Below are 11,268 nucleotides of genomic sequence, written 5' to 3' on the forward strand. Positions count from 1 at the left end.
GCTGTAATTGGTGCTGACAAAGCAAAGGAACATTTGGTTGGTAACAACACTCCTGAATTGAGTTCATGTATTTTCATGGTTTGGCTTTATTTCTATTAATCTTTCTTTTAAAAACAAAATATAGCCACTTCAAATGCTAACTGTTTAAGCAGCGTCTTGTCCCAACTGAGTAACGAAACTTACTCTGGGCAACTGTTTCCTCTATCAGCATAACTTGAATAGACTCTTCTTCCTCACATTTGAGGGGGAAAAAGCACTGAGCACTGAATGGGAGCTGTCGCTGAAGTTGGATCTAGGAAGATGATCAGAGAACTAGTAGCTCCTGTGGAAAGTTTAGAAAATAGTTTTGAGCTTTCCAAATATTTTCATACCATGTTTTGTAACTGACCCAATGTTGTGTGTCTGGTTTTCAGACATTACCCTTGAGACAGCTCAGTTGTTACCGTAGGCACATCTGGATTATTAGGTCAGTGCTTCCTGTTTAAAGATACTTCAGTAGCCACATACTTTGCTTCTAATCACAGAGGTTATTGTTGCTTCAAAAACATAACACATTGAAATATACGATGCTGAATTTGATTCCAAAGCCTTATTTTCAATTTATTTGTTTTATTTAGATTCGAGGCACAGACAAAAACAATGCGAGGGAACTTCATATTGCGTATCGCCACGGAGAGCACTACGACAGTGTGAGGAGAATCAATGACAATTCTGAAGCTCCAGCGTATCTTCAGATGGAGGTTGGTTATGACAGAATGACCTGAATCAGCTGTGGGTGGTAAATAAACAGATGTTTGTTACCAGTTGATTTCCTTTCTCATTTGCACTGAGATTGAGAAAAGAGTTTGGTCCCTGTGTCATGCTGCAAGTGGAAAAGCCCCTAAGGCCACTGCAACTAGAGCTGCCTCCGCTCTTGAGACAGGCTGTGAACTGTTTGAATTGCTGGGCTGGAAATCAGTCCCAAATCCGATGCTGTGATGTGGGCTCTAGATGTCTTGAAGCCACTCCATCTAAATTACATACTCCTGCACCTCGGATGCAAAAACAAAAGGAAGGGAGGAAAGAGATGGAAATACAGCAGCTGGATACAATTGTCCTCTTCATATCTCACTTTTTCATGTTAAGTGGTTGCGCTGTCCTTGAAGCTCTCTGCACACAACTGTATAATCTGTGGTATTGTAATAAAATTAATACCTCACTTCAAAAGCCAGTGATTGTTTATTGGTGTGCATGATGCTGTAGTATGTGAGAACTTGCTCAGTAGTGTACGAGCTGTGGGAAACCGTGCCAATGGTGGTGGAATTCACACAATTTCCAAGATGCTTTGACACAGGATGTTTCTGAGAAAAGTGTACCATAATAATTAAATTTACAACGATGTCAGATTTTTTTACTGTACATTATGAAATTGCTGCATGCTTGTGTGATCTCCTGGGCTTTGCTTTTCTTGCAGATGCTTAGCAAAAATGATTCGAATAAGGAAGAGGAAGTGAAGCCACAGAAGGGTGACTCTGAAGATGAGGTTGAAATTGAAATGGAAGATGCTATACAAAAAGTGTGTAATGCAACTGGATGTTCAGTAAGTATTGAGTAGTCTTTTTGTGCTTAATGTTCAAACCTTCTTGATACATGACCATAGCCTTGGGAAAAATTCTAAGAAAATACTCATTTTAGACAATTTCAATACCATAAATCAGGATGCATTTCATCCTAGACTTAACCCTTAAATGCAGATGAAATACGTAGTCTGTGTGGATACCTGAAAATTTTGGAAGGTTTGTCTTGCAATCTCTCAGAAAATTCACTTTGAAACAAATTATGTAAGATTTGAAATCCTTTTAGGATGTCTTGAACATCCCAAACGACTGGATGCTCTGTGAATCTTGACTGTTGTTGCTGGAGAGCCTGTGTGGTTCCTGCAGATTGCTGCTTGCACTGCGCAAATGCATAGAACAGGAAGGGCCAAGAGTGTTTCAGTTACACTGAAACAGCGTGTTCCTTTTTCCGGATATCGTCAGGATTTTAATATTTTCTCTCCCCTTTTTCAGAAATGGAATACACGCCAATTGCAAGGTCATAAAAGCAGACAGCAACCCCCACTCGGTGGTGCAGATGGCTGGTAAATGAGTGTATGTCAGTGATTTGAACTCTCTTCAGTGTTATCTTTCTCCTCTTTGGACAGGACATTGATTTGGTCAGCCAGATCCTGGAAGTGGAAGACTACAATATAGAATCTGCAATATTTGCCATCTTTCAAGTGAACGAAGCAGGAAGAATCAGTAAGTACACAGAATTTATTGCCCTGTGCTTCAGAAGAACGCTGTCTGACGTCAGTGTTCACTGTAAACAGCAGTTCAACAGGGATGGTAGTGGTTGAAGTTTGCTGCTGGCTGTGCTGCTGCCGCAGCCTTTCTGTGCTCAAGGAGGTTCTTAGTGAGGGCAGATTGAATCCAGCTTCTAAAAAAACCACTTTTCCAGAAATTGTGGAAGGAAGAAATGGCTGACAGTGAGACAGCTTCTGGGTAGAGTGTGCCTTAGAAAAACCTCTGTTGTTGGTAGGTGCTGAGGAGCAGTGTGATCCCCAGAGCAAAGATCAGAAATCGTGTAGCAGAACTCTGCGGGAAGAAAACGGCACGGGTTCAGGAATCTGTGGAAATCAGAGCTTGCATCAAGATGAAATAGAAAACAACAAAGGACAGGCTAGATCCGAGGAAGAGAATCGAGCTAGCAGAAACCCAAAGGTATGTGAAGAGTGGTTTGGCAGTAATTTGGGGAATGCTTAGGATTGCTTAATCGACAACTATTTCCTCCTCCGAAGTAGAAAGAGTTTCTGCTTACCAGATCTTGTTGCTGCTACAGCTGTGACTTCTCTGATACAAATGTTTATTAGTGACATGTGGCACTTTTCCCAAAATGGCACAAAATAAAGCCCTGATAAGTAGTTTGGAATAAACACTCTCTGGCAGCTGCTTTGATACCTGCTTGTCTCCTTTCCAATGTATTATTTTTCCCCAACTGAAACAAAAATATGTACTTTCACCTTTGTGTTTTCATCCTCACCTTTCAGGTATCTAAAAAACAAAAGAAGGAACAGCAGCGGCTAGAGAAGAAGAAGAGGCAGGAAGAAAGGCACCGACAAAAGGTCTTGGGCAACAAGAGTAACTGTGCAGATAGCAACAGGAGCGAGACGGACTCAACCAACCACGTCACCTTGGTGAAGGCCATGGCAGCTCTAAACATATGACTGAATGTGTTAGGAGTGCTCTGGTGAAAAAAGCAAATAAAACTGATGAAGACAAAACTCCCCTTCAGCAAATTTCCAAGCAGCCATCGTTGTCTTAAAATCTCTTTCTGCAGAGATCTCTAAGCACACGTGAACTTCCTGTTTCTTTGGTTGTGGGGCGAACAATTATTTGGTAATTCTGCATCAACCTGTGTGTCAGAAGAGTTCTTTGAACTTAACCAAAAAATAGAGACTTGATTTTATTATTTCAGAGTTAGATGGCGAGGACCTTTTCTTCACACAGCAGTGTCAGATTTCCTTTGACATCTCTTGATGTGCTTAGATTATTTTCCTTTTTTTAATATAACTTTTTACATGGTTACGCTTGGAGGAGCTTTATTTTACCTTACTGACAGGGAATGCTTAACAGCTCACAACTCAGGAATGTGTTGGTTTTTCTTTTTGTTTTGTTCTGTTTTGTTTTCTATTTAAATAAATTAAGGGAACAGAATCCCAGAACCCTTTCCAAAAATCAGCGTGTCAGCCAACACTGTATCAAACACTACATTCCTCTTTTCTTTTCCATGCAAGAATGCAGTGATAAGTTTTAATCTAACTAGAACTGCTTGTGTTGTTGCACTAGACTGTTTCAGAAGTGATTAATACGTGAAGGGAGAATGGGATTGCTGTGTTCATGCTTGCTTCTTGCTTAAGTTTGAGATGAACTTGTTTGCCAGCTCTTGAGACCTTCTGAGAAAAAAGATAATTATACCAGTGGACTCCTGAGACCACAGAGCTGATTGATCCAATCTGGTGAAGTCTAATGAGGTAGTAAAATGTGACACGAGCAGGCATGGAACTTCTGTTGACTGTTGTTACTTGGACATCTGGAATCTCATCTCCTCTAGAACTTTTGGGCTACTCCAGAGCTTTAGTCCAAGCCAGTAACTTGATAGTTGTTAGTCTCCGAGTTAAATTAGTGTAGCAAGTGGCTCGAGTCCTGGGAATAAACTTCCAAGTAGCAGTGATCATTGGGAACTGCCCACTTCACTCTTCATAAATCAAGTTTTTTCCAGGGTAAGATTTTTCTCATCGTAAATTCCTCTTCAGTAAGGTCACCAAGTACTGTGGAATGTACAGCTTGAATACTGTGATACTTTCCACTATAGGATTGGGAATTGGAACTGAAGCGTAAGGACTGTGGGACTTGGCCCTCAATTTATGACTTGCAGTGTTTCAGCTTCACTCAGGTTTCTGGACTTGTCTCAGGCTCTGAGCAAAAGCACACATGTACTTACAGTAGGTAACAGAAGACACCTCATCAGCCAGGGCAGAGGTGAAATAGATTTTTTTTTGAAAGTAAGGAACATTGCTTCTGAAAAAGAGCATGCATTCTTTGAAGTGTCCAAATCACCACAGAAATATAAATGCCTTTTTTGACTGAACTGCCAAGATCTATGCTCTGCCACTGTTTATCAAGACCATTTGAAGAATGAAAAGAAAGGAGCTCTACTTTTAAGTCCTGGTGGTGTAGAACAGGCTTTAGTGCTGGTGAAGAAGTTACTTTGGTTCCTCTAATGAGCAAGCTACACTATGAATAAGGTGTTTGATCTTAATTAATTGCTGTTTTGTCTTTCTGAGCCAGAGCTGATAGGAGGGTTATTGCAGCTTCACACCTGGGGAGCTGTGAAGGGAGTTGTCCTGTCCCCAGCAGATGGGAAGCTGAGCTGCTGGAGCTGTGAAGGGATCTGTGAAAATGAACTTCATCCTGGCCAGGCTGAATGGGCAGCCCTGCAACAGCAACACCTATTAAATAAAAGGGAGAGAGGCCTTCAGTGCATGGCCTCTGATACCTGTAACCAAATATGTGGCTGAAAATGCTTTAATTTCCAAGTGTAATATGGTAAAAACAAACTCTTAATGTCGGTGCTCAGAGGTCTTGTTAGATCAGTCAAGTTCTCCTTATTTTTGATAGGATAGCTTTGTACCTGGACAAACATTTTGTATCCAAAGATATTAAAAGTTTCATTTTGTCCGTTTCAGATTTTTCCTTTAGCTCTTGAAATTTCCACCTGCCCTTACGCTGAGTATTTTTCCTAGGGAATCCTTATGCTGCGCTCCTCAGAGAGCTCAATTTATGCAGAGAATTTGGTTTGAAAACAGGTCGTGGATTTTCCTTGCAGGAGGAAGGGAGGCGAGAAACAAGAGAAAAGAAACATCATGATTCATCGCTCGTGTTTACTCCTTGGTGGAGCAGACAGTGCTTCATAATATGTGGTCATGGGACAATACGCACTGCACGTTCCCTTGGTATTTGAGGAGGAGTTTTGTTTGTTAGCAGCTGCTAGCTTACAGCTTGGAGGGTCACGAGTGGGCAGAGGGTTTTCCCCTGCATCCTGTCTACCACCATCATCTTCCTCAGACATATTTTTTTCCAAATCCTTCCCCTGCAGGTAAGGAGTTCAGTCAAAACGGAAATTTTAAGCATTTTGCCAGGTTTTGCCTGCTGTCCATAAACATGTCTTGGCCTTAGGAAGTATAGGAGGGCTTTGCTTGTGCTCCTCAGTTTCTGGTGTACCCTGTTCCTTCTTGAGGGCTGCCTTTTGGTTTATTTACCAACAGCTTCACCTCATTCGCAGGGCCTGAATAGCAGCAGAAGTCTCCTCGTCCCTGGTATCCATGTTTTCCATGCTCTTGGAAGGTTCCCACTGTGATTTTTTGAGTCCGTTGTAACTAAACAAGAGTTTTGTTTCCCCCTCTGGACTCTCAGCAGGGCGCTCACTTCTGTTACCAAACCAAGCCTCTGGTTTTTTGGATGCTGAGTGCAATAAAGGTGGCAAAGATGTGCCAGCTGAGCTGTGTGAGTGAAATTAAGTGTACAGGGCATGCCGTGGGCTAAAAGGCAAAACTTTCAGATTAGTTTAATGAGTCTGCACAACCTGGACCCTTCCTGGGGCTGTGATCTGGCTGTGGGGCATACCTTCACCTGCCAGTTTTTGCAAGCTTCAGAAATTTGGCTGAACCTGGGGGAAATAGGGTAATTCTTCATGTTGGTATTCCAGCATTGTATCAAGTGGAGATGGTTTATACTGGAGTTGAGCTGTGTGGAGCCTGTTTGCAGGCACAGACCTTAGAGGGCAGCATTGGCTTCATAAGCTGTGTTCCAGCTCTCTCCTGGTCCATCCTGAACCCCTTAAGTGGCACCAGAAAACGAATAACTGTTTTGAAGTTATAAAGATACCATGTTTACTGTAGGAAGCATGAGGAAAGGGTAGGGATGTTGCTCCTGATGAAATGGAGTCAGGCAGGAGCCCATGATACTGAAGTGAAATTTAAAGAAAACAGCCTTAAAAAGACTTTATTTTGGGACGCCCCTGCTCTGAAAGTGTGCAAAACACGCCTCTGGAGATGGCATTAAAACCAGAGGTGCTTCCACGGAGGCCCAGGCCTGAGGGGCAGCTGGCCCCGGGGCTGACCGGGGCTCTTGAGGGCCAACTGTGGGCCTAGTGCAGCTGTGGTGAGGCCTGAGGTGGCTGCAGGAAGCTGCGACCTGAGGAGATCTGCCCGGCTCCAGCCTTGTGAGGACTTTGTGGATATTCGGGTGAAAGAAAGAGCCACCCCAAACACCAGAGACCATCATCACCATGCTCCCCCACGGATTTAGTGAGTATTAATTGTTTAAGTAGTCATTAGGAGCGGGATGGGGCTGAGTTCCCTGAGGGGAGCAGGGTTTGTAGCCTGCTTTGGGCTCAGGGTGCAGCAGCTGCTTGTTCTTTATGTTCGCTTTTTTTTCCTTTGAAGCTCTTAAGATCTACTGATTGGCTGCTAAAAAGTCACTTTTGGTAAATGTTTTTTAAGAAAAAGATGCAAAACTGTGGGTGCATGTAAATATTTACTTCAGAAAATCAGCCACAAAGCTCTCTGCTGTTTCCGACCCCTTCCACCAATTCCCAAAACACAAACATGACACTAGGCACAATTTAAAAATTGTCTTTGAAATTTTATTTTTATTTGGAAGTATTCTCTCATTTTTATGATTGGTTTAATTGTGAGGAGTGGGCTATCCCCATGCACCGGCTCAGAGCCTCATGTGCTCTGGGGAGAGGCCTTTTGGTGCAGCAGGGCCATGCTGTGCCCTGCCTGCCTGTGGGGAAGGCAAAAAAAAAACCCCAGAATTGACTATTCTGTCAGGTTTTGAGCCCGGTGTGTCTAGCAGGAGGGAGTGGCGCCCTTACACCGTAAATTGAGGTAATTCTTGTATGTGCTGCGGTAGGTACTGGCCGACCTTTTGAAGCACTCTGCCGCCCGCTTGTCACACTCGCAGGTCTGTCTTTGGCACGTATTCCCGGCTTCTGGAATAAAATTTGGGGGGAAGGAATCAGGTGAAGGTTGCAAGAGTTGAGGGGTGTTTTTTGATCATGTGCTCTTGTATGCAGCCCCCGCATTGAGTTTGGGGTGTCTCAGGTAATCTACCCTCTGGTGGATGGAGCTACCTGGATAGGAGGCATGCGTGGCCCTGGAGGGGCTATTTCATTTACTTTCTGTACAGATGTATGTATAAATATTTGCTTTGATCACAGGGAAGTGCTTTGTTATGACCCACTCACCCTGAAACAGCTTTGTTTGCTCTGGGGAAATGGGGGCAGCAGTGCCAGGTCCCCATCCAAGATGTGGGGGGGATGTCACATCAAACCCTCATTATTTGGTCTCTAAGAAGGGCAAGGCCGCTGTTTTGGGAAGTCTCCAAGCTCTAAGCTTCACCCTACTCCTAGCAAATAAGTGTTTGTCCTATTCCTGGTGCTTTTCCCTCATTTCTACCCCCTCCCAACAAGCGGTTTCCGAGCCAAGATTGTCTAAAGGACATTTTGGAAGAGAGGTTTCCCACGAGTGTGCATGGTTGTGCCTTCCCGCTCGGAGCTTTGACCCCGCACCATCTCTTACCGCAGATTATCTGGCTTCCCAGGGTGTAGTATTTGTATGTGACCAGTTTGGGACTGCAGCGAGAGGAGGCCAGCTTCTTGTAGCAGCAGTCGTGGGCATGGCAGCACCTGGGAGTGCAAGAGTTATGGTCAGGATGGGATGGTACCATGGTGGTGCATGGCTCCCAGGAGAAATGCCTTGCATTTGTGCCTAGGTTGGGTGCGTGGTCATGCAGCAGCCTTGTTCTCAGCATCACCCACACCGCAGGAGCAAGGGAGGGTGATATAAACCTTTCTGGCATCGCCAGCACAGTTCTCTAATTGCTTTCCCTTTGCAGAACATCAAATGGCTGCTTGCAATTAGCCCAGGTGGGCAGAAGAAATGCCAATGTGCCCTGTTCCCATCTGCTACTAAGCACCTTTTAAAGATCTGTTAAGGATGAGCAGCCGTTTTTGCATTGCTATCAGCTCCCAGGAGCAGGGCAAGCATTCCCCTCGCTGTACAAAGGGAGAGGGAGGTGAGGAGGGCTGGGGGCACCATTTTGCCTCCACCAGGTCCTGACTTACCAGTCAGTCGCATCCAATGGCTGTTTGGATCCCCCCAGGCCACAGTAGCAACCGTAACCATTGTAGGACAGCGCCGATTTCCCTGTCTTGTGCTTAATCATTGAACCAAACTGCAACACATTGCAACTGGCGAGGGCCAGCCCTGAGACTGGAGACAGAGAGTTAGGAGCATTGGGAAAAGCAACCTCTCATCCCACCCCTCTGTAGCAGAAATGAGGATTTTCACCCTCCCCAGCTTAATTGTTTATGGGAAATGGTGAGCAGGCTTTCCCCACCACCCCATCTGGCGAGGGGAGAGCTGGTGTAGGGGTACTCACGGCAGAGGAACAGCAAAAAGAGCTTCATGGCTGGTGGTGGCAGCTCCAGTGTCTGGGTGATGCCCAGGTGCCGCCAGTCGCACCTTTTATTGCCACCGCGTACCCGCTGAGCGGGGCCCCTCCTTTGGAGGATCCAAAGTGGGCAAATATTGACAATTGTCACCAAAGCGGTCCCGCTATGTGTGTAAGCCTCTCTTGGCATTGCTCGAGGCTCCATCTGTGGGATGCTTTAGGCTGGGGGAGCCCTTTGCAGGGGAGATTTTGGTGGACTGGGATGAGTGGGGCAGACTGGCGTTGAGTCTGTTATGGCTCTGGGAATCTCAGCATCCCAATGGCTCCCTGAAGAAAATGGGAGAACTTCAGAGAGAACAGGAACCACTTTGTTCCTGGATGACTTTTTTTGATGTCTTGGTTAGAAAACGCCATTCTGTATCTTACTGTTTCCATCATGGCTTCCCTGGGCAGGGAGAAAACGCAGCAAAGTAAGGCAAGCAGCAGGGTAATGAGAAAAAAAATTAAGTAGTGTATAACAGAAGGGTCAAAAAAGAGGATGGTCATGTCGTTTGCTTGGAGATGATCCCTAATTAAATAAGTGAGGCTGAGCAACCATTTTAGCAGTTTTCTTCTGACAGAGATTGCCATGTTCTGCTGTGCTTTGTGGGGAATCCCAGCACGAGCAGCCATTGGTGAGAGGAAATCCCCCCGTTGCCAATGGGGAAACTGAGGCAGGGAACAAGGATGTGACTTGTATGGAAATCGGAGAGATGGTGAGAAAAGGGAACTCGGGTCAGGGCCTCAGCAAAATCTCTTTTCCCCTCTGACATGTGACTTTTGCCTTATCAGCTCTAATTTAAGTAGACCCCTGGGACAGCAGCAAGTTAATTAGCAACAAATAATTGCCATAATTCAGTATATCTTGTGTCCACTGACAGTTTTTATCGCTAGAGAGCAAGGTAGATTTTTGTGCATCGAACTGGCTGAGCTGCCAGGTGAAGGACCCTCAGCTCCAACTCCTCTACCCGCAGCAGGTTTGCAGTAGCCCTTCTCCAAATGTGAGATAAGAGACCTCTCTGGAGCCAAACACCTCCTGGGAGAATGTGCTTTTTGTTTCTCTTCTGCAGTCTGCAAAACACAACTTTTGCAGCCCAATTTATTGCATTGTTCCAGGGGGGTGCAGTATCTGAGCCAACGCGTCAGCACTTGGAGCTGATGAAAGGATTCGTACAGCCAGATGTCCAAGGAGAAGAATACACAGGTAGTTAAAATTCACCCAGAATTTAAACAGGGAGAGTGTTTTGGCTCAATCTAGCCTGCAATCTGTCTGTGTGATCACCTCTCTCCTGTCGCGGTGAGGATTTGATCCTTGGTTTGTGCCTTGCAAACAGCAGCTGCTGGGCAAGGGGGTGCCCCCCCTTCCTCAGCTCCCCAAGGATGAGGAAGGTGCTGGAGCTTGGTGCCTGGGTTGCAGCTGGAGGGAAACATTGCGGATTTAAGGGATATTTCCTGGTGCTGTTGACTTTGGAGGAAGCCAGGGTGGGAATTACAGCTCCTGATGCCCAGGGCATTGGAACGTAGCATTTTGTTGCTGTTTCAGTGCCTGTATTTCACTGCTGTACCCTGTGGAGGTTTGCAGCACTGAGACCTCCCAGGGAGTCAACCCTGCTGAATTGATCTGCAGGGCTGAAAACTTGTGCCGTGGGGATGCTGCAATGGCTGGGGGGGGAGCAGCCACCGCCTGAACTGCCTTTTCCTAGGGGATGTGCTCAGGGTTGTTAGAAAATGGGGCCAAAAACATTCTTCTCTGGTGAGAAATCTGTTTTGCTCTGTGCTGGGCGTGAGGCAAGAGCGAGCTCCCGGCCACCCCATCGCAGCAAAGGTTACCAGCACCCGGCCCTCCCACAGCACCCGTCTGCCCGCAGCCCTTTGCGCCAGCTTTGGTTTCTGTACCTCAGAGCAGTTGCAGATTTACAGAGCCTGAAGGTTCGGGGCTAAGCAGGGGGCAGTTCAGGGGCATGGATGTGCCTTGGTGGGAGCTACATCACCTCTCGGGTGTCAGTTTTTGCTGGGTATTTCCACAGGAAACCCAGTGAAGAGGTTGGCTTCCCCCTGCTGCCTGCACACCGGACTCGGCTGATTCATGTCACACCAATGCCCGATGTTTTGCGCTCTCTGGTTTTATTTTGGAGCAACAGAAGATAATCTGCGGCGAAGCAAAAAGCAGAGCGAGCAGACGGGCTGCACG

The 11,268-nt window shown here is 45.8% G+C and overlaps 2 protein-coding genes across 2 annotated transcripts in view; one reads left to right on the plus strand and one right to left on the minus strand.

The window, feature by feature from the left end:
- Nucleotides 1-3,244, plus strand: part of OTUD3 (OTU deubiquitinase 3) — a gene marked incomplete at its 5' end in the record, with an annotated part of 5,815 nt that extends 2,571 nt beyond the window's left edge. Inside the window, 5 exons of the mRNA XM_010191594.1 lie at nt 618-740; nt 1,454-1,579; nt 2,183-2,279; nt 2,560-2,741; nt 3,068-3,244. Coding sequence (XP_010189896.1) covers nt 618-740; nt 1,454-1,579; nt 2,183-2,279; nt 2,560-2,741; nt 3,068-3,244 — 705 coding nt within the window. The remainder of the gene's footprint in view (nt 1-617; nt 741-1,453; nt 1,580-2,182; nt 2,280-2,559; nt 2,742-3,067) is intronic.
- A 4,188-nt stretch (nt 3,245-7,432) lies between these two features.
- Nucleotides 7,433-9,054, minus strand: PLA2G2E (phospholipase A2, group IIE). The gene is made up of 4 exons (XM_010191592.1): nt 9,027-9,054; nt 8,710-8,857; nt 8,165-8,271; nt 7,433-7,575 (listed from the first exon to the last, which is right to left on the minus strand). The coding sequence occupies exons 1-4, from the start codon at nt 9,052-9,054 to the stop codon at nt 7,433-7,435; spliced, it is 426 nt and encodes a 141-aa protein (XP_010189894.1).
- Nucleotides 9,055-11,268: the final 2,214 nt, after the last annotated feature.

Source organism: Mesitornis unicolor, unplaced genomic scaffold (genome assembly GCF_000695765.1).
Source record: "Mesitornis unicolor isolate BGI_N332 unplaced genomic scaffold, ASM69576v1 scaffold39649, whole genome shotgun sequence".
NCBI classification, from domain to species: domain Eukaryota; kingdom Metazoa; phylum Chordata; class Aves; order Mesitornithiformes; family Mesitornithidae; genus Mesitornis; species Mesitornis unicolor.

Coding starts and splice junctions, on each gene's coding strand:
- PLA2G2E (XM_010191592.1), bottom strand. CDS start 9,054: ATGAAGCTCTTTTTGCTGTTCCTCTGCC. Junction 8,858..9,026: donor CTTTTTGCTGTTCCTCTGCC/GTGAGTACCCCT, acceptor CTCTGTCTCCAG/TCTCAGGGCTGGCCCTCGCC. Junction 8,272..8,709: donor CCATTGGATGCGACTGACTG/GTAAGTCAGGAC, acceptor TTGCACTCCCAG/GTGCTGCCATGCCCACGACT.